Source organism: Pleurodeles waltl, chromosome 4_1, assembly GCF_031143425.1.
Source record: "Pleurodeles waltl isolate 20211129_DDA chromosome 4_1, aPleWal1.hap1.20221129, whole genome shotgun sequence".
Classification (NCBI taxonomy): domain Eukaryota; kingdom Metazoa; phylum Chordata; class Amphibia; order Caudata; family Salamandridae; genus Pleurodeles; species Pleurodeles waltl.
In genome coordinates this window covers 515,697,492-515,716,990 of record NC_090442.1, presented here as the reverse complement: position 1 = coordinate 515,716,990, position 19,499 = coordinate 515,697,492, and the positions used below count along the sequence as shown (strand labels likewise).

At 43.4% G+C, this 19,499-nt stretch overlaps 1 protein-coding gene across 1 annotated transcript in view; it reads right to left on the bottom strand.

Annotated features, from left to right (window-relative positions):
- Nucleotides 1-19,499, bottom strand: part of TWF1 (twinfilin actin binding protein 1) — a 173,444-nt gene that overhangs the window by 68,834 nt on the left and 85,111 nt on the right. The window contains exon 6 of the mRNA XM_069228826.1: nucleotides 7,999-8,121. Coding sequence (XP_069084927.1) covers nucleotides 7,999-8,121 — 123 coding nt within the window. The remainder of the gene's footprint in view (nucleotides 1-7,998; nucleotides 8,122-19,499) is intronic.

Below are 19,499 nucleotides of genomic sequence, written 5' to 3'. Positions count from 1 at the left end.
AGAGCTATGTCTTGATTTAGGAAGCTACGTGGGCCTTCTGAGGGTTTGGTTGTACCACATGGATGCACAAGTGCTCGCACATTTTCATGTGAAGACCATGCCATACACAAAAAGAAAAAAAGGTACTGAGGAAGGGGTCCTGAGTTCCCTCTTCATTTGGCCACTGCTTGGGTGAGAAGGCAGCATAAGCTTTATAAAAATATTGGCTCGGATTCCCATATCGCTAAAGTTACCCTGCCACATTCCCAGGCAAAATATCTGAATGGTGATTAATTAAAAACCCCACAACCCAGCTCTTCCTCGTCAGGTTGAAAGTACTGTTGGGCCATCACAGTGACACACCTGATTAATGGCATGCCAGCTTGCTGTATGTGAAAAGTTTCTATGCAAATAGTAAATGGGCAGATATGTCTGAGGAAGCGTCTTACCCTGAGAGAAAGGTGAGCTGTAAATGAGACTTAGACATGGAAAGATTATTATTATTATTATTTAACCCCTTAGCTGCTGGGCCTTTCCCCCCCCCAGTGCTGAGCCCTTTTTTGGCTATTTGGGGTAGTTCGCGCTTAGGGCTTCATAACTTTTTGTCCACATAAGCTAACCACGCCAAATTTGCGTCCTTTTTTTCCAACATCCTAGGGATTCTAATGGTACCCAGAGTTGGTGGTTTCCCCTGGAGGAGACCAAGAAAATAGCCAAAATACAGTGAAAATTTTGTTTTTTCCAAAAAAATGGGAAAAAAGGGCTGCCGAAGAAGGCTTGTGGTTTTTTCCCTGAAAATGCCATCAACCAAGGGTTTCTGGTGCTGAAATCACTATCTTCCCACCTTTCAGGAACGGGCAGACTTGAATCAGAAAAACGAATTTTTCAACACAAATTTGGCATTTTACTGGGACATACCCCATTTCTACTATATTTGGTGCTTTCAGCCTCCTTCCAGTTAGTGACAGGAATGGGTGTCAAACCAATGCTGGATCCCGGAATGCTAAACATTTCTGAAAACTAGACAAAATTCTGAATTCAGCAAGGGGTCATTTGTGTAGATCCTACAAGGTTTTCCTACAGAAAATAACAGCTGAAATAAAAAAATATTGAAATTGAGCTGAAAACAACAGCCATTTTTCTTTATGTTTTACTCTGTAACTTTTTCCTGCGATGTCAGATTTCTGAAAGCAATATACCGTTTTGTCTGCTGGACTCTTCTGGTTGCGGGGATATAAAGGGCTTGTAGGTTCATCAAGAACCCTAGGTACCCAGAGCCAATAAATAAGCTGCACCCTGCAGTTGGTTTTCATTCTATACTGGGTATACAGCAATTCATTTGCTGAAATATGAAGAGTGAAAAAGAGGTATCAATAAAACCTTTGCATTTCCAAAATGGGATCAAGATAAGGTTTTGAGGAGCAGTGGTTATTTGCACATCGCTGAATTCCGAGGTGCCCATACTAGCATGTGAATTGCAGGGCATTTCTCAAATAGACGTCTTTTTTACACACTCTCTTATATTTGGAAGGAAAAAATGTAGAGAAAGATAAGGGGCAATAACACTTGTTTTGCTATTCTGTGTTCCCCCAAGTCTCCCGATAAAAATGATACCTCACTTGTGTGGGTAGGCCTAGTGCCCGCGACAGGAAATGCCCCAAAACACAACATGGACACATCCTATTTTTTTTATAGAAAACACAGCTGTTTTTTCCAAAGTGCCTACCTGTAGATTTTGGCCTCTAGCTCAGCCGGCACATAGGGAAACCTACCAAACCTGTGCATTTCTGAAAACTAGAGACCTAGGGGAATCCAAGGAGGGGTGACTTGCGGGGCTCGGACCAGGTTCTGTTACCCAGAATCCTTTGCAAACCTCAAAAAGTGGCTAAAAAAACAAGTTTTCCTCACATTTCGGTGACAGAAAGTTCTGGAATCTGAGAGGAGCCACAAATTTCCTTCCACCCGGCGTTCCCCCAAGTCTCCCGATAAAAATGATACCTCACTTGTGTGGGTAGGCCTAGCGCCCGCGACAGGAAACGCCCCAAAGCGCAACGTGGACACATCAAAATTTTTGGAAGAAAACAGAGGTGTTTTTTGAGAAGTGCCTACCTGTAGATTTTGGCCTCCAGCTCAGCCGGCACCTAGGGAAACCTACCAAACCTGTGCATTTCTGAAAACTAGAGACCTAGGGCAATCCAAGGAGGGGTGACTCGCGGGGCTCGGACCAGGTTCTGTTACCCAGAATCCTTTGCAAACCTCAAAAAGTGGCTAAAAAAACAAGTTTTCCTCAGATTTCGGTGACAGAAAGTTCTGGAATCTGAGAGGAGCCACAAATTTCCTTCCACCCGGCGTTCCCCCAAGTCTCCCGATAAAAATGATACCTCACTTGTGTGGGTAGGCCTAGCGCCCGCGACAGGAAACGCCCCAAAGCGCAACGTGGACACATCAAAATTTTTGGAAGAAAACAGAGGTGTTTTTTGAGAAGTGCCTACCTGTAGATTTTGGCCTCTAGCTCAGCCGGCACCTAGGGAAACCTACCAAACCTGTGCATTTCTGAAAACTAGAGACCTAGGGGAATCCAAGGAGGGGTGACTCGCGGGGCTCGGACCAGGTTCTGTTACCCACAATCCTTTGCAAACCTCAAAAAGTGGCTAAAAAAAACAAGTTTTCCTCACATTTCGGTGACAGAAAGTTCTGGAATCTGAGAGGAGCCACAAATTTTCTTCCACCCGGCGTTCCCCCAAGTCTCCCGATAAAAATGATACCTCACTTGTGTGGGTAGGCCTAGCGCCCGCGACAGGAAACGCCCCAAAGCGCAACGTGGACACATCCAAATTTTTGGAAGAAAACAGAGGTGTTTTTTGAGAAGTGCCTACCTGTAGATTTTGGCCTCTAGCTCAGCCGGCACATAGGGAAACCTACCAAACCTGTGCATTTCTGAAAACTAGAGACCTAGGGGAATCCAAGGAGGGGTGACTTGCGGGGCTCGGACCAGGTTCTGTTACCCAGAATCCTTTGCAAACCTCAAAAAGTGGCCAAAAAAACAAGTTTTCCTCACATTTCGGTGACAGAAAGTTCTGGAATCTGAGAGGAGCCACAAATTTCCTTCCACCCGGCGTTCCCCTAAGTCTCCCGATAAAAATGATACCTCACTTGTGTGGGTAGGCCTAGCGCCCGCGACAGGAAATGCCCCAAAACAGAACGTGGACACATCACATTTTTTCATAGAAAACAGTGCCTACCTGTGGATTTTGGCCTCTAGCTCAGCCGGCACCTGGGGAAACCTAGCAAACCAGCACATTTTTGTAAACTAGAAACCCAGGGGAATCCAAGATGAGGTGACTTGTGGGGCTCGGACCAGGTTCTGTTACCCAGAATCCTTTGCAAACCTCAAAATGTGGCTAAAATACCACGTTTTCCACACATTTCGGTGACAGAAAGTTCTGGAATCTGAGGGGAGCCACAAATTTCCTTCCACCCAGCGTTCCCCCAAGTCTCCCGATAAATATGATACCTCACTTGTGTGGTTAGGCCTGGTGCCTGCGACAGGAATAGATCACACAACGGTCAATGTTGGTCCTTATGTGAGGCAGCTGTTGACCCTGGGGTGATCCATTCCTGACACAGGCACTAGGTGTAGGCACTCAAGTGGGGTAGTGTTTTTATCAGGACAGGTGAGGAGTCACTGGGTGGTAGGAATGTTGTGGATCCCAGCATATTCCTGTAGTTTGTGTGACAGAAATGCGAGAAAAATAGAGTTTTTTCTCAACATTTCAGCTTTGCAGGGTATTCTGGGTAAGAAAACTTTGGGGAATCCACACAAGTCACACCTCTGTGGACTCCCCCGAATGTCTAGTTTCCAGAAATGTTTGGGTTTAGTGTGTTTCTCTATATGGCCGCCGAATCCAGGACCAAAAACACAGGTGCCTGCCTTACAAAACCAGTTTGTTTTGCCATAGACAATTTTGAGGTCTCCACAATATGATTTGGGTGGTGGAATTTGGGGCTGAACTAAATTGGTGAGCTCCCAAGAGAGCACTCTCTCTCTGCTTGCCGCCGCATTCACCTGCTCTCTGGGTTGGCCTAACCCACTATTACCCAGTTGCACGAACAGCTTGCGAAGGGACAGCAGGACTGTCCTCATCACCTCCCTCATAATGTACTGGAAGAGGAGTTTTCGAATGGGACTCCTCTGACTGAAAAATCACTCCCAGAGTCTGCGCCATTGTCCTATCCCTCAGATGCTGTCTCAGTATCTGATGTCTCAGTCTCTGATCCTATGTCAGAGCGGTCCTCTATAACCCGAGTGCAGGCAGCAGTCATCCATCAAGATGCCATCTCTGCTATTGGCTAAACTGTTGCTCTAAAACACTAGCCTACGTAGACAGTCACAAAATCGATGGTGTGTGAGAGATACGTGCAACAGTAGAGGCCACCTTACCTGCGCTTCTTCCCTCAATCAGCACGTACTTTCAAGACACTCAAAAAACACCTTGTCACATACCATTCGTCACAGTCTTTAGCACCTCCTGCGCCCAGTCCAACAATCATTATTGGTGCTCCCACTCCCTCCTCCTCGGATTCCCTCATTACCACCCAGCAAAAGTGCCCTTCATCTCTCCATAGACTTTACTAATGTACTCAGCTATTTACATAAAATACAGATGTGCTCTTTGCAGTAGGCATATAAACCTTCTGCGCTTCTTTATGGCACTAAAACTGCCACTAGACAAGTCGGACCCTTTTCCCCCCAGGGAAACCACACACATATTGACAAAAGTGATGTATATATGACAGCCAACCACCTGAAACTCAACTCAAGCAAAACAGAAATAATCCTCTTTGGCCCTCACCAAAAAAACCTGGGACCCCCCATGGTGGCCCACCACGCTAGGCCCTGCACCCACCCCCGCCAACTACGCACGCAACCTCAGCATCATCCTAGACTCCTCCCTCTCTATGACCCAACAAATCAACGCTCTTACCTCCTCATGCTTCAACAAACTCCGTATACTGAAAAACATTAAAATGGATCCCCACAGAGACCAGAAAAACTGTCACTCACGCACTCATCAGCAGCAGGCTTGATTACAGAAACGCCCTCTACGCCGGCACCACTCTAAAACTCAAGTGCAAACTACACGCATCCAGAACTCAGCAGCACGACTCATCCTCGACCTCCACCGACACGAACACATCTCTCCACACCTCAAATCCCTCCACTGGCTCCCCATTGACAAAAGGATCCCCTTCAAGATCCTCATCCTCACACACAAATCACTCCACAACACAGGCCCTGCCTACCTCAACGAGAGTCACCTTCCACACCCCCACACGAAACGTCCGTTCAGCTGACCTCTCTCTCGCCTCTGACCCCCGCATCAAACACACCACCACCGGGGGCAGATCCTTCTCCTACATTGCACCCAAAACATGGAACGCACTCACAACCCACATTCGCAAGACCCAAAACCTACTTCTTTTCAGGAAGGGCCTCAAAACCTGGCTTTTTGAACAGTGAACCTCCTAGCCCCTTTCCCTCCCCCCTGTCCCCCCCCCCCCCAGCGCCTTGAGACCCTCACAGGTGAGTAGCGCGCTTTATAAATCTCTTTGATACAGATCTACCTATATATATATATATAAATATATATCTACATAGATATATCTATAGATATATCCATGTACCTAGATATATCTATCTACATAGATATATATATATATAGATATATACATATATTTTTTTTTAGTTGTTGTATGGTTTCCTTGGGGGCCAAAATGGCCCCCAGGGAAACCCTACAACATCTAAAAAAAAAATTGCCCCCACAGGGGGTCACCCTGCCCACGGGCGACCCCCTGTCATTTCATTTTTGTTTTTAATTTTTTATTTTATTTTTTTAAAAAAAAAAATCCCCTGGGGGGGGGGGGCGCGATCGCGCCCCCCCCCCCTCCCCCGGCGGGCACCTACCTTTTTATTTTTTTAGGAAAATTATGCCGGGGGGGGGGGGGCCGCCCGTTTTCCGGGGGGGGGCTGCCCCCCAAAAGTGAAATCCCTGGTGTCTAGTGGGGTTTCCTGGCCCCCGATCGCAGCTGTGCTGCGATCGGGGGCCAGGAAACCGTTTCAGAAGGCCTCATAAGAAAGGGGAGACTCTCCCCTTTCTTACGAGGCCTTCTGAAACTGTTTCTGGCCCCCGATCGCAGCTGTGCTGCGATCGGGGGCCAGAAACAGTTTCAGAAGGCCTCGTAAGAAAGGGGAGAGTCTCCCCTTTCTTACGAGGCCTTTTCAAAATGTTTCCTGACCCCCCCGATCGCAGCTGTGCTGCGATTGGGGGAGCCAGGAAACCTGAAAGTGTTTCCTGGCCCCCGATCGCAGCTGTGCTGCGATCGGGGGCCAGGAAACACTTTCAGGAAGGCCTCGTAAGAAAGGGGAGACACTCCCCTTTCTTACGAGGCCTTCCCGAACGTGAAAAAGGCCGTTTTCCCCATGAAAGCAGGAAGCGGCCGCAAGGCTGCTTCCTGCTTTCATGGGGAAAACACCTTTGCAACCTCACAGTGGCCGACGCCCGCATTTAAGAGGTTAACAAAACAGAGACTGTGGATAATAACTTGGACAGCTGGTACGGTTTGGTGTTACTTTGGAGGGATGTTCCCCACTTGTAGGTTGGAGGCACAATGAGAAATTGAGGTCCTGGAACATGAAAACTGGTTGATGGGGGGAGCACCTAATTGTGTAGTGGAGAAAAATATAGCTAAGGCACAATTTATTTCCCCTGAAACCATAAAACTGCATCAAACAGAGTGACCTGAATGTATCTCTAGGGATTATACTCACTAAGATGGTAAATTGGCCTTGCATTAGTTTAGATTTTGGAATTCACAAAAGCTTCCAAGGACACAACTACAAACCTGCAGCAATCACAGCACAGGAAGTAGATTTATTCACCTGACCATATTTGTACAGATCATTTCACATGGAAAAAAACAACTTTTATTAATTGCAAACGCGTTTTATACTAGTAAAAAGGTTGTCTGATTTTATGCTGAAACTGCACATGCAAGTACATTTGTGAACCATAAAGGTTACAAATTAAATTTAATATAACTACAGCATACCACGTATATTACCCAGGAGTTCAATCCTCCTCGTTTCAGGCTTCCAACTGGCAAACATGGTTGCAAGAGGATCTTCCAGGCTTACAGAACATTGGTGACCCAACTCCCCTGCTTTCTTGTGTCAGTTGGGGGAGGCGTGGGTGCCGAGTGTGGGCACACTGGCAGATAAGAGCAAGAGAGGCGCCCTCAACACACCAGAGAAAGTGCTGAGTCTACCAGCTGCCATCTAACACATTTCGATTATCTATGCAGATTTACTACACACCGATGCCACTGTGTCACTGGAAAGTGCAGTGAGACAACTTGTCTATGTGACTGTGCCGTCTGATTAAGCCGATACTTCATGCATTCTGTACTATGGTAGAAAGCTTCTAGGCTAATGTATTCAGGGTAATCTCCGAAATTCATTGATTGATACTTCCTCGAACCCTGAAAATGTCATTTCGGGCTTTACTGAAGGACCTTGTCCTGCAAACTATTTAAAACATGGATCTGCCACTTCCTACAAAATATATGGTAAGCACAGGAAGCAGCTGATATTGTAGCATGATGATTGCGGTCCCAATTTACAAAACATCATGGTGCGCCAGTAAACATTAGATGATTTTAGGTCCACGGATGGTGCGCTTTAATATACCTTTATAAACTTTACCTGTGTTAGAGATTGCTCATAATGTCACAATAACTGTCCCTTTCTTATTAAGTGACCTTTAGTGGACATGTTTATTGACTATAGACATTTACTGTCTGTTTCAGAGTGTTTTATCGCACCTAACGTGTAAGTGCTTCACTATATTGCATTACCTTTCTGTGTTTGTGATGCATGCACAAATCAATATGATGGTCTGTAATAAAAACAACATTTGAAACACATAAGTAGTAGAATAAATAGTTATTATTCTTACTTACCAGCTGTACATAGTTGAGTTCTTTATTTTTTAATTTTTCCAAAGCCTGCAAGGCTTGTTTGGTAACCGGGAAGGCTATTCCTTGTAGAGTCTGATGTTTGGAGTCTACGCCATCCGTCTGTGTCTAAAACAGTTAAACAAACATATTAATATTCCAAAATGAAATTCTTATGTGTGTCATGCTCCTACATAAACGTTCAGATTACACGCACACTACTGTGCAGCGACAATCCAGTGAGGGTTGTGCCCAATATAAAGTGCCTGTGTGCATCGCATGAAATAAATACTGCAGCACCTGTGAGTACAGGTCATCCGAGAGTGGCAGTGCATTTAAGAACGTGGATGTGCGTTTCTAGCACGGAGTGTACTATGCTAAAAGTTTGGAAAAATAAGAAAGACAAACACAGCGATGGATTTTTGTCTTATTTTTTTCATCTAGTAAAACCCAACACCGGGGCATGCTCACGTTAGAGTAAGGGCGATATAATGTGCCACTGTCGCTCTGTAATCACAGTGTCTTCACTGCCGATACAGACAGTAGCTGCCTTTGCCTTTGCCCTGAAACAAGACACTGCGTTAAACAAAACTCATGCAAATGCTATTGAAAAAGCAACCTGTTCACTTGCTGGCAACCTATCAACACAAGTGCAGGAACCCAGACTCATGTTGGGCGAGGGGTGTTTAAGGCGAGGAGTAGGAGGGGATCCATGCAAACTATCCACACACTACGTGTCTGGTTATCATGCGCCTTCGAGTATGAAAAAAGCATGCTTTTTTTTAATGAAAAACTGAACTGCGTGCATTGCTGTCTTTCTTGAATCACAAAGGATAAACACTACCTTATCATATCATATGAGGTGGAATCTAGGCACCTCCGAGTTCTATGGTATCACTCCGCCTATGACGTCATCCCGGGTAATGCAATAGAACTCCTCAGTACCATGATGTAGCCATATAACATGGAAGTGAGGTTAGTTTATCCTACATATCATGCACCCACTGCACCTCTTACCCTAAGGAAAAAAACTACAGCAACAAAAAGAAACAAATTAATAAGTAAAAAAAAAACAGAGGGCCTTTTCAAAGTTAAAATACTTTGAGGATGTTATTTTTTTTTACAGGGCTCTCCCATCAGATGCCATACTTTCGAATTTGAACACTGCAATAAGTGTATTTATTCTGCAAATTAATTTCAGCATAGACGTACAAGCGCAGCAAGTACTAAGTTAGTAACAAAAGTTCAGGAGTTGGATGGTGTTTTCTTTTGGAATGATTTATACATAATTGAATGTAATCAAAAATGTAGATTTAGGCCAAGCATCTGGATTTGAATCAAGCAATTTTCAGTAAGCATTGTTCATTTATTGAAAATGGGTAGGTAAAATGTTCTGGGACAGATGCTTACTGCACACACGTTTCATGCTGAAATATAAACAATGAAACACATAAGGGTAACACCAAAGACAGTCGCCAAATACGGAGCCAAAGAAATTATGTTTGCCTATCGCATACCATACGTTTCTTCTCTGGGGCCTGTTTGAAAAGAATAAAACAGACGAACTACTGAATTCATTAAATAACTTACATTTCACATTTCTAAACAGCAAAATCAGAAATACAAGAACCAGGTATTTGCAATACTGTGGCATCATAATAAGCACGTTCTTCTAGTGACTGCATTAATTAAGTCAGTGGTTATCCAACTTCAACCTGACCTGTAGGAAACAGGATTATTATTTAGGGTAAGCAGTTGCTCACCTCAAGGAAAGGCACTTTCTTGTCAGACTGAACCCCTAACATGCTAAACGAAACTGAGCTCAACTATCTGTAGTAACGCCACACAGCAGACAGCCTAATTTAGGGCAATGTGTAAATTATTTATGCAGTATCAAAACAGTAACAAAGTAAAACCACCAAACAACCTGCATCCCAATTTAGCCTGTGCAGGCTCTCTCCAGCCCAGCAACTGGAGGGAGCCTACTGCGCATGTGTGTTTGGCTGGCCAGAGACTCCCCCCTCAGTGCACGTCACCCCTGTGGCCCGCACATTTCAAAGAAAACAATAATAAACACAGTTATTATCGTTTTCTTTAAAGGTTTTGCAGCTGCCACTGCAGGCGGGGAGGCGACGCTCCTCCGCCCACATGGAGGAGCCGCCACTGGTAACAGTCGCTGTAAAACTGCCATGGAGTGAGGTAGATGCAGAGTTAAATGGTGAAAAAGCGTGTTGTTCAGAAATCGAAAAAGGACTAAGGTGATGTTTCCTCAAAATTGGCACCATGTTGTACTGTGTAAGTATGGGAACGTGTAGTGAATGAGTGCATGGAAACAGAGAGAGAAAAACTAAGAATAAGGAGTAGGCGATGAGAAGTGAAATGAAAGAAAAAAGACAGAGACAACGAAATAGTGCACTATAACAGAACAGTATTATTACAGAAATTAATACAAACAAAAAGCAGCACAAATGTGTCACAGAAGGAAATCTGTGGTAATCTGACAAGTGAAATATATTTTTCCAAAATACACAAAATGTTTTTACATAACATAGCAATATGCAAAAAGACAATGAAAAGTGACAATTCTGTATTCGTTGTACCATCTTGGACCCATCCTGTAACTGGTTGTCCACGTACTGGTTTGAAAGAAATTGGCACAAAAAACAAACAGGGGAGTCGTGAACACGTAAACATGGAGGACAATGAAAACAGTATGATATTATTGGTAGATTTTCTTTATTTATTAATTAAGGCTTCATCATATGGGATGTTACTCCCGAGTTTATTGAGAGTAAAAAAAGACTCTTACGTAGGTGTGAATGTGGTATAAACTGTCTTCATTTATGGTGGCAAAAAAACTTGATGAACATGCTCTCGGGATACAGAAATGTACATTTATTTTAATTTTATACAGAACACAATTTCTGAAACGTTATCAACACCCCTTACATGTCATGTCATAAGACTACAAAGGAACAAATGACAATTCAAAACGATGCACTTCTTTTTAACATCTCCAACTCACAGGAGTATCAGTCCCTTTCCATGCCAAAAGGAAGCCAGTACATCAACTCAAGGACTAATGAAGAAATTGCCACATGTCTGAGTGTGGGCAATGAAAACAAAGCAGTTAGAGGGATTGAGTTTTGAAGGAATGTTCTCCAAAAGGGAGTATCCGTATGCAGAGTGCTGAACACCGTGCTAAATATTTAGCTATACTACTCACCTACATTCTGACTTCAGGCAAAATGTGTAAAATATTTAGAATGCAGTGACAAAGGACTAATTCTCATGTCAATGAGTGTGCAGGTGTAAATGCGAGAATGACAGAACTCAATGCAAACACTTGTTTTTATAGAAGTTGCAATATCTTCAAATACATTTTATTTTTATTTTTTATAAAGTGATTGTATTCATTAATATTAAGTTCAGTGTTTTCAATTTTGATACTATGTCCAAACTGAATATATGTTATAACCAATGCTTTCTTTTTTAACTTTGATCCTTTGGAGGTGTTTTGAAATACTTTTTAATGAATTGTCTCTCAAACTCTAATCTTTATTAAACACTAATGTGTATTTGATCTGAAAACAAACCATATATGATCCTATTTCATCGAATCAAAAACCAATCTTAGCAACAACTTGCTCCCATGACATCACACAAAACATACCTTCAACTATGGTCTTCGAATTTGTAGCATAACATGATATTTGACTGGCAGTTTACATTCATTGCACCATTTTGCAAATTCTATTACTTATGGTTCAAATGGATTCTTTAATCTGGATACCAGCATTTTAAAAACAACAGGTTCCTCGACCATGAACTATACATCTTAAATCACCTTAGCATTCAATGTACTCTAAACAGAGCACCAACATTTCTCATATTCATTTAATCCCCTTCTGGTTCTTCACATTGTAACACCGTCCCAACAGGAAAGTCTAAAACAATAACTGGCCGATTCATCCCTACGGTAACTGAAACCCTCAGGGCTCTGACTACTAATACTTCCAAGTTTATTATTTTGTATATTTAATTCACTTTCTCTTAAAATCATTTAAGGAAGAAGGATCCAATGTCACTATTAAGCTAGATGCATATGTAATTCTGCTTTACTGCCCATGACTCTATAACTCCTGTAGACTCCGTGAAGACATTTTTGTATATCTTATGATACATGTGACTTATATGACCCTCCTAGAACATTGCAATTAACAGTGAAAAGAAAGGTAAGCTAACTTGTTAAAATATAATTTTCCTCCTATAAGTGCCAACATTCTATAAATCTATACACACAAATGTGTTTATCATTTGTTATTCAGGGAAAATGCAGCCAATGTAACTTACAAAACTGTACATTATACTCCACATGTTGTCTCTGAAAGTAGTAATAATACTCCCGGTGAGGAACTGAGTATACTAGACACAAACTTCACTACTGATGCTCATAATGCAATGCAAGTTAGTAATAATACTCCCAGTGAGGAACTGAGTATACTAGGCACAAACTTCACTACTGATGCTCATAATGCAATGCAAGTTTTCCATTAGCAGAAACTGAATGGGAAATGTTTCCTCATCCTTGAGCCCAGACTGAAATGCTTTGCCACCTAGAGTTTGGCAGGAAATGTTTCAATATTATGAGAGCATAGGTATTTGGGATGAACGCTGGAGGGACTGGATTATTACATACTGCCTCATAGGCGACACAGCTAATTAGAACACATCAAGGAATACATTACATCTAGAGAGAAAAAGAAAAAGGTGGCACTGCTGTTCTAAGCACAGGCTAGATCTCAACTACAAACCAAGGGAGGGGCAATGCCCTGTGCAGGTGGTCATAATATGGATTAGTAGGTTGGGATAGCAGTGCTTCACTTTTGTAAGTTCTGAAGGTCAATAGACCTTTAGCAGATATGGGCTATAATTACAAGTGGTCCCAGTTTTGCCAGATACACCTGGTAAAGCCATGAGTGAAGAGGGGAATGGGCTGCAGTGATGGTGTAGCCCAGGACCAGCCTCTCCCTTCGAGCATGGTGGGAGAGGGCAGCACCAGTGCCTCACACCACCCTCCCTCAACAACTTTTCTGTGGATCTCCAGCAAATGGTCAAGCGATTTTATTTTTAAACTGCTGCCAAACAATAAGCAGAGTGATCAATAAAAGATTCCAACATAGGTCTAGTTGTAGGAGAACATAATGTCATGTTGCAACCTAGGTCAAAATGGAACAGGTTATATATACAGGAAGGCTAAATTGGTTGCTTGCCAATGTATTTAATTGACATAATTTACATATGATGTTTACGAGGGCAAGTACCATTAATTTGTAAGCCTGGCAGCCTCTAGTGGTGCACGCTCCACACTACCTGCATAAGGCAACATCACAGTGACAATGTAGGCATTGAGCGTACAAAAATGCTCACCCCTAATCATAATATTGTTGACTTGAAAGGTGGTGATCTGGCGGTCCACAAACCTACACACATTAGGTCCCCTGGTAAAGGCCCATTGTTAGAAATGGGGTCTTCGGTTGGCTGTCAGGTTACCCCGTCAAAGCAAGGATCCTCACTCTAGTCAGCATAAAGGAGAATCACTCTGTTAACCCCCGCTCACCCCCTTGGTAGCTTGGCACGAGCAGACAGGCTTAACTTCAGAAGCAAGGTGTAACACACACAGCAACTCAGTGAAAACACTACAAGATGACAACACAGGTTTAGAAAAATAGGTAATATTTAACTAAACAAAAAAAGACCAAAACGACAAAAATCCAACATACACAAGTCAAGTTATGAATTTAAAAGGCAAAAGAATCTTAAATCCTTTAAAAACAGTGAGGACATTATTAGCGTACAAAAGTACCTGGGTAGCGTCAAAATAAAGCTGCACGGGTGAGCATGTGTTTCGAAAAAGGCCAGTGATGCGTCAATTTCTCACTCGCAAGTAAGAGAGTGTGTCGTTCCTCCTCCGGTCGGGTCGGCGTGCATTGTTTCTTCACTCCGGCAAGAGAGTGATGCGTCGATCCGGACAGGCACCTCGGGTTCAGGCAGGCTTTGCGTTGATTTCCCGCACTCAGCGATGTTGCGCCGAAATCAAGATGCACAGTGTCAAGAACCCACGTGCATGAGGCTTGTGTCGTTAGCAGCAGCCGCTGCTGGTGTTGCGTGTTGTTTCTCCAGCCACGCTGCGTCGATCTCCCAGCCAGGATGCAGGTGGAGTATCGATTTTAGCCAGGAGACCGTCAGCGCGTCGTTTTTCAGCCGTGAAGTGGGTGGTACGTCTAAAGTTTCCCTGCACTGTGGTCTTTGCATGGATTTCTGTCCTTTTCCACCGGCTGCACCTTTCAAGGGCCCAGAGACAGGTTAGGGCACCACTTGGCAGGCAGGACTCTCAGCAGAAAGCCTAAGTTCTGGCAGAGAGAAGTCTTTGTTGTCCCTGAGACTTCAACAACAGGAGGCAACCTCAATTCAAGCCCTTGGAGATTCTTCACCAGTGGGAAGTTACACAAAAGTGAGTCTTTGTCCTCTCTCAGGCAGAAGCAGTTACTGCAGGCCAACACAGCAAAGCACAGTCACAGGCAAAGGGGCAGTACTCCTCCTCCAGCTTCTCCAGCTCTTCTCCTTGGTAGAGGTTCCTCTTGGTTCCAGAAGTAATCTGATTTTAACGGGTTTCGGGTGCTCGTCTTATACCCCTTTCTGCCTTCGAAGTAGGCCTATTTCAAAGAAAAGTCTCTCGTTTGTAAGATCCTGCCTTGCCCAGGCCAGGCCCCAGACACACACCAGGGGGTCTGAGACTGCAATGTGTGAGGGCAGGCACAGCCCTTTCAGGTGTAAGAGACCACTCCTCCCCTTCCCTCAGCCCAGATGGCCCACCAGGATATGCAGGCTACACCCCAGCTCCCTTTGTGTCACTGTCTAGAGGCGAGATGCAAACAGCCCAACTGTCAAACTGACTGAGACAGGGAATCCACAAACAGAATCGTTTAATCAAGAAAATGTCTACTTTCTAAAAGTGGCATTTTCAAACACACAATTTAAAAAAACAACTTCACTAAAAGATGTATTTTTAAATTGTGATTCCAGAGACCCCAAACTCCACATGTCTTTCTGCTCCCAAAGGGAATCTGCTCTTTAATCATATTTAAATATGAGGCAGGCCTTGGAACAGTGAAAACCGAATCTGGCGGTATCTCACTGTCACGACATGTAAGTACATTTCCCACCTTTAACATACACTGCACCCTGCCCATGGGGCTACCTAGTGCCTACCTTCGTGGTGCCTCATGTATAAAAAGGGAAGGTTTAGGCCTGGCAAGTGGGTACACTTGCCAAGTCGAACTGGCAGTTTAAAACTGCACTCACAGACATTGCAGTGGCAGTTCTGAGCCATGTTTGCAGGGCTACTAATGTGGGTGGCACAACCAGTGCTGCAGGCCCCGTAGTAGCATTTGATTTACAGGCCCTGGGCACCTTTGGTGCACTTTACTAGGAACTTACTAGTAAATCAAATATGCCAATCATGGATAAGCCAATGTGCAGTAATGTCCCTCCATGACATTTTGCCTCGTTGTCTATAAGGACTATAAGTCTGTAATTCTCAGTGACAGCTCTATCACCCTGTTTAAATATGGGAGATGTAACGGACCCTCTCCAGGACACTGGTACTGTAGCACCTGTTAGGGCATTATCAAATAGTAGGGACATATACCCAGTCCATTTAGTCAGGTCAGTTCAGAAGATACCCTGCAGAAATCCATTTGGGCTTGGGACTCTGGTGATTCGACACTTCATTATCTGCCGGTGAATGGCATTGGCACTGATTTGAGGCACGATGTCAGTACAGTCAAAAAGGACAATTGGAGTGACGTTTCCCTCGGGTGAGTCTCCCCCTCATGCTGCTGGCGTTGCCGCTGCACTTGTGTGTGTATTAAAATGAGCACTGAGGAAGATAGCCCAGGATTCCTCTTAGACATTAGATTCCAAGCACATCTTTAGTAGATTCCTTAAAACATTCAGTGTTCTGCAGAATACACTAAAGTTGTGGTGATTAATGTTCTAAGTTAGTTTGGCTCAGAAGGCTTCTGTGTTTTGCTTCTTTGCTTTCCAGGCTGCCATTTTTAGATCATTTTTTGAGCGCCTCAGATCCACTATGAGGGTCGCATTATATGTAGTTTTACGCACAGCCCTTAGGAGCTTATTGACTTTATGTTTCAGCTCTTTCATTGCCCCTCTCATGTAACAATTGCAGCTGTTCTCTTGTGAGCTGCTTGGGGAGCCCCAATTGGTTTTACTCTTGAGGCATATTGTTTGGTAAAGGAATCTGTGAACACCTTCCAGTTGTCCTTTGCCAAATTACTATTGCTCCTTGTGATTTGTGGGTGATGTTCTACATTTAGAGCCAATGGTTCCATTGTTGCTGAAGTCCACTTAACGCTCTTGAGAGCCATCGTATATGATGAGCCTTCAGGTTCATCTGTGCATTTATCCTCTCTCAAATCGAAGGCCAATTCTAACTCCTCAGGCAGTTGACCACTCTCTGACCTTGCAACCATCTTAAAAGAGTGGACGTATTTTAAAAGGGGAAAGGAGCCTAGATTGTAGTCTTTTAGGGCGTTTCCACTGGAAGAGGGAAAGAGTGGAGTGGGAAGGATGCCATCTAAGAATCGACCACTGAGGATCCACAGAACCTGGTGCTCTAATTTGCTGAGTAAGTTGAGTCCCTTTATGTTCTTCTTCCCAAGATCAACAAAGCCTGTATGGGAATGTCCCATTGGCGCGCCTGTGACTCTACGATTTCATTTTTCATTGGGTAACATTTAACAGGGACCACGAGTGAGTCGACCCTGGTTCAAGGATGTTTTCAATAATATTTTCGATGTGTATGTGATCTTTGCGTTTAGGAGGTACATAGATGTTTGTAAGTGTCACCATTCTGATTTCTCCTTCTATTTCCAATCTTATGTGCAGAATTTGTAAGTTATGAGAATCTGTTTTTTGCTCAGCTCATGGCCTTAATAGTTGTATGACAGATAGATTGCAAGTCTGCCTCTGCTACTGCCATATTTTGCTTCCTTGGTGGCTGGCACTACACTGTGGGAGAAGCCAGTGTTCAGTGGCGATTCTAGTGCCCGTGTTTCCAGCAGAGTGATCACCACAATCGTTCGTAGGTAGCTTAATTAGTAGGGGTCAGCTAGCTTGTCCACCAGTCAATGTATGTTCCATGAACAGAGTCAAAAGAAAGTTTTTACTGGCTTCAGGGCTGCTGTGTGTTCTAAGCCAATTCACTTCAGGATCGATGGCTAGTTGATGGTACTTGCAATCCAACCCCACTTGTTATTCGGGGTCTCTTGCAGGTGTTCTGCTGTTTTATAGTGAGTAGATTCTAAAGCTCTCGTTTTGCCCGCTCTTGGTGGAGTTGCGCCTTTTGCGTTCCTTCTAAATTAGTAAGGCTTTGGATGAGCTACTGTGTTCTCAGTATTGTCGGCTTTGGCAAGTAAATATCTAGACTTTATATTTGATACATTCAAGTCTACCAACAGGCAATTTTTGGAGAGGGATAAGATGACAAGCATTCTTCTGTGGAGATTAAATTCATTCCGTTTTGCATGGAAATAATAAGGGCTAATAGTAATCTTCCAAGAAAGAGGAACAGCATTTCTGTGTTGTTCTCCTCCAATTGCTACTGACCAGGACTGCTATATCCAAAGGCAATACGTTTTTTTATGTAATTTTCATAGAAACGTTGGAGAGGGATTATGTTTTCTAGACCCTCTGGTGAAAGTACAGGCTTGCCAACTATAGACCCAAAACATGGCGGAGTGTACCCCATGAACCATGTAAACATCACGAGCATGGTGTGTTCTGGGTAATTATGAGCCATGTAAAACTCACATGATTATTTGCTGTTCATGTGTTCCACATCTTTTTCACCAAGAATACGCACATTCGAGAATCTACCCCAGTAATATGTATTATGAATTTATTGAAATCTACATCCTGTTGGAGTGCATATAATGTGTACAGTGGTAACAATAAAAATAAACAAAACAGTGGTAATAAAAATGGTTATTAAACAAAATATTAAAAAGGACTGCCACATTGTAACAGTGTTTTGGATTTTTCATGCATGGAAACCATGGAACCAGCTCCTGTTCTTTAAACCCTCTCTTCTTGCTGCTAAGTAAGTTGTCTGAGCATCAAAAGGCCCCTACAAGTTTCAGGTGTCCTCTCACCCGCATACTTTAGTGGAACAACAGAAGTCTTGTTCTGTAAGAAGAAGGCCATTGTCCATCTTTGTGCTCAATAGCCATGGCATCCCCAGCAAGCAAAAAGGCCAGGCTGATTCCAGAGGGCCTGCCTGTGGCCTTCACAAAGGAAGTTTACAGCTTCTATTTTCTTGATCTCAATCTCACAGGAAGTCAAAGATTCCTCTCTGCCTTGTACTTGTCTGTAAACAACCTAAATACACTTCTCTAATTATTTTTAAAAGGTTTTGCATCACAGTGAATGATGACAAATACAAAATGTAACATATTAATCTTGTTTCATCTTCACTTAATTCTATAAAACTGTATATATCTTTTGAATACATATTGGTGAACAACGTATACACTGTCAAGCTAAAATCAGCCCCACTGGAATTATGCCATAGTGCAGCTGCAGCTATTTTTCCATAATTATAGATTTGCAGAATTTGCCACATAATCCATCATTTCTCTCATAATCTGCAGATTTTAGCAAAATAAAAAATGTAGTTCTAGCTCAAATGGTTCAAAGGTTACTAAAAATGCAGTTGCCGCACAGTGGAAGGTCCTTTGGAAAGGCTGACTAGTTACGTTTCTTTTTGTTTATTAGGATGTTCGAGTGTTAAACTGATACTAATGAGGAGCAACCAATGGCCAGACAGTGTTAAGAAGTTTAAAACTGTGAAACAATAATATCACGAAATGTGCCGCATTACGCCGCATAATTTTGGAGTCACTCGGAGGTCGTGCTTCAAGATGTGTTCTAGGTCCAGTTCTTCCCCAAGTAAAAGGGCAGCAGGTCAGCACAGCCTGGCAGCAGTTCCTGCACAGTAGCAGTCCAGAGTGTCAGGCCTTTCAGCAGCCCAACAGTCCTTCTTGCTGGCAGACTATCCACAGGTCTAGAAGTGTACTGGAGTGGTGGTCTCTGAGGTCCAGTACTTATACCCCTTTGTGCCTTTGAAGTAGGTGAGGCTTCAAAGACATGCCTTTGAAGAGCATGAAGTCCCTGCCCTCACTACCCTGGCTCCAGACTCACTACTTAGGTTTATGCAGCCCTGTGTGTGTGTGTGTGGGCAGGCCATAGCCTATTCAGATGTAAGTGAGGCTGTGCCCAGCCCCTTCCTCCCATCCTCCCAGGATGACCCATCAAGTCACAATGTCATTTTTCAGAAATGCAATTTAAAATCTGACTTCACCATCCATACGTGATTTTAAATTGTGACACCAAACTTTAAATGTTTATCTCTTCCAGATTGTGAA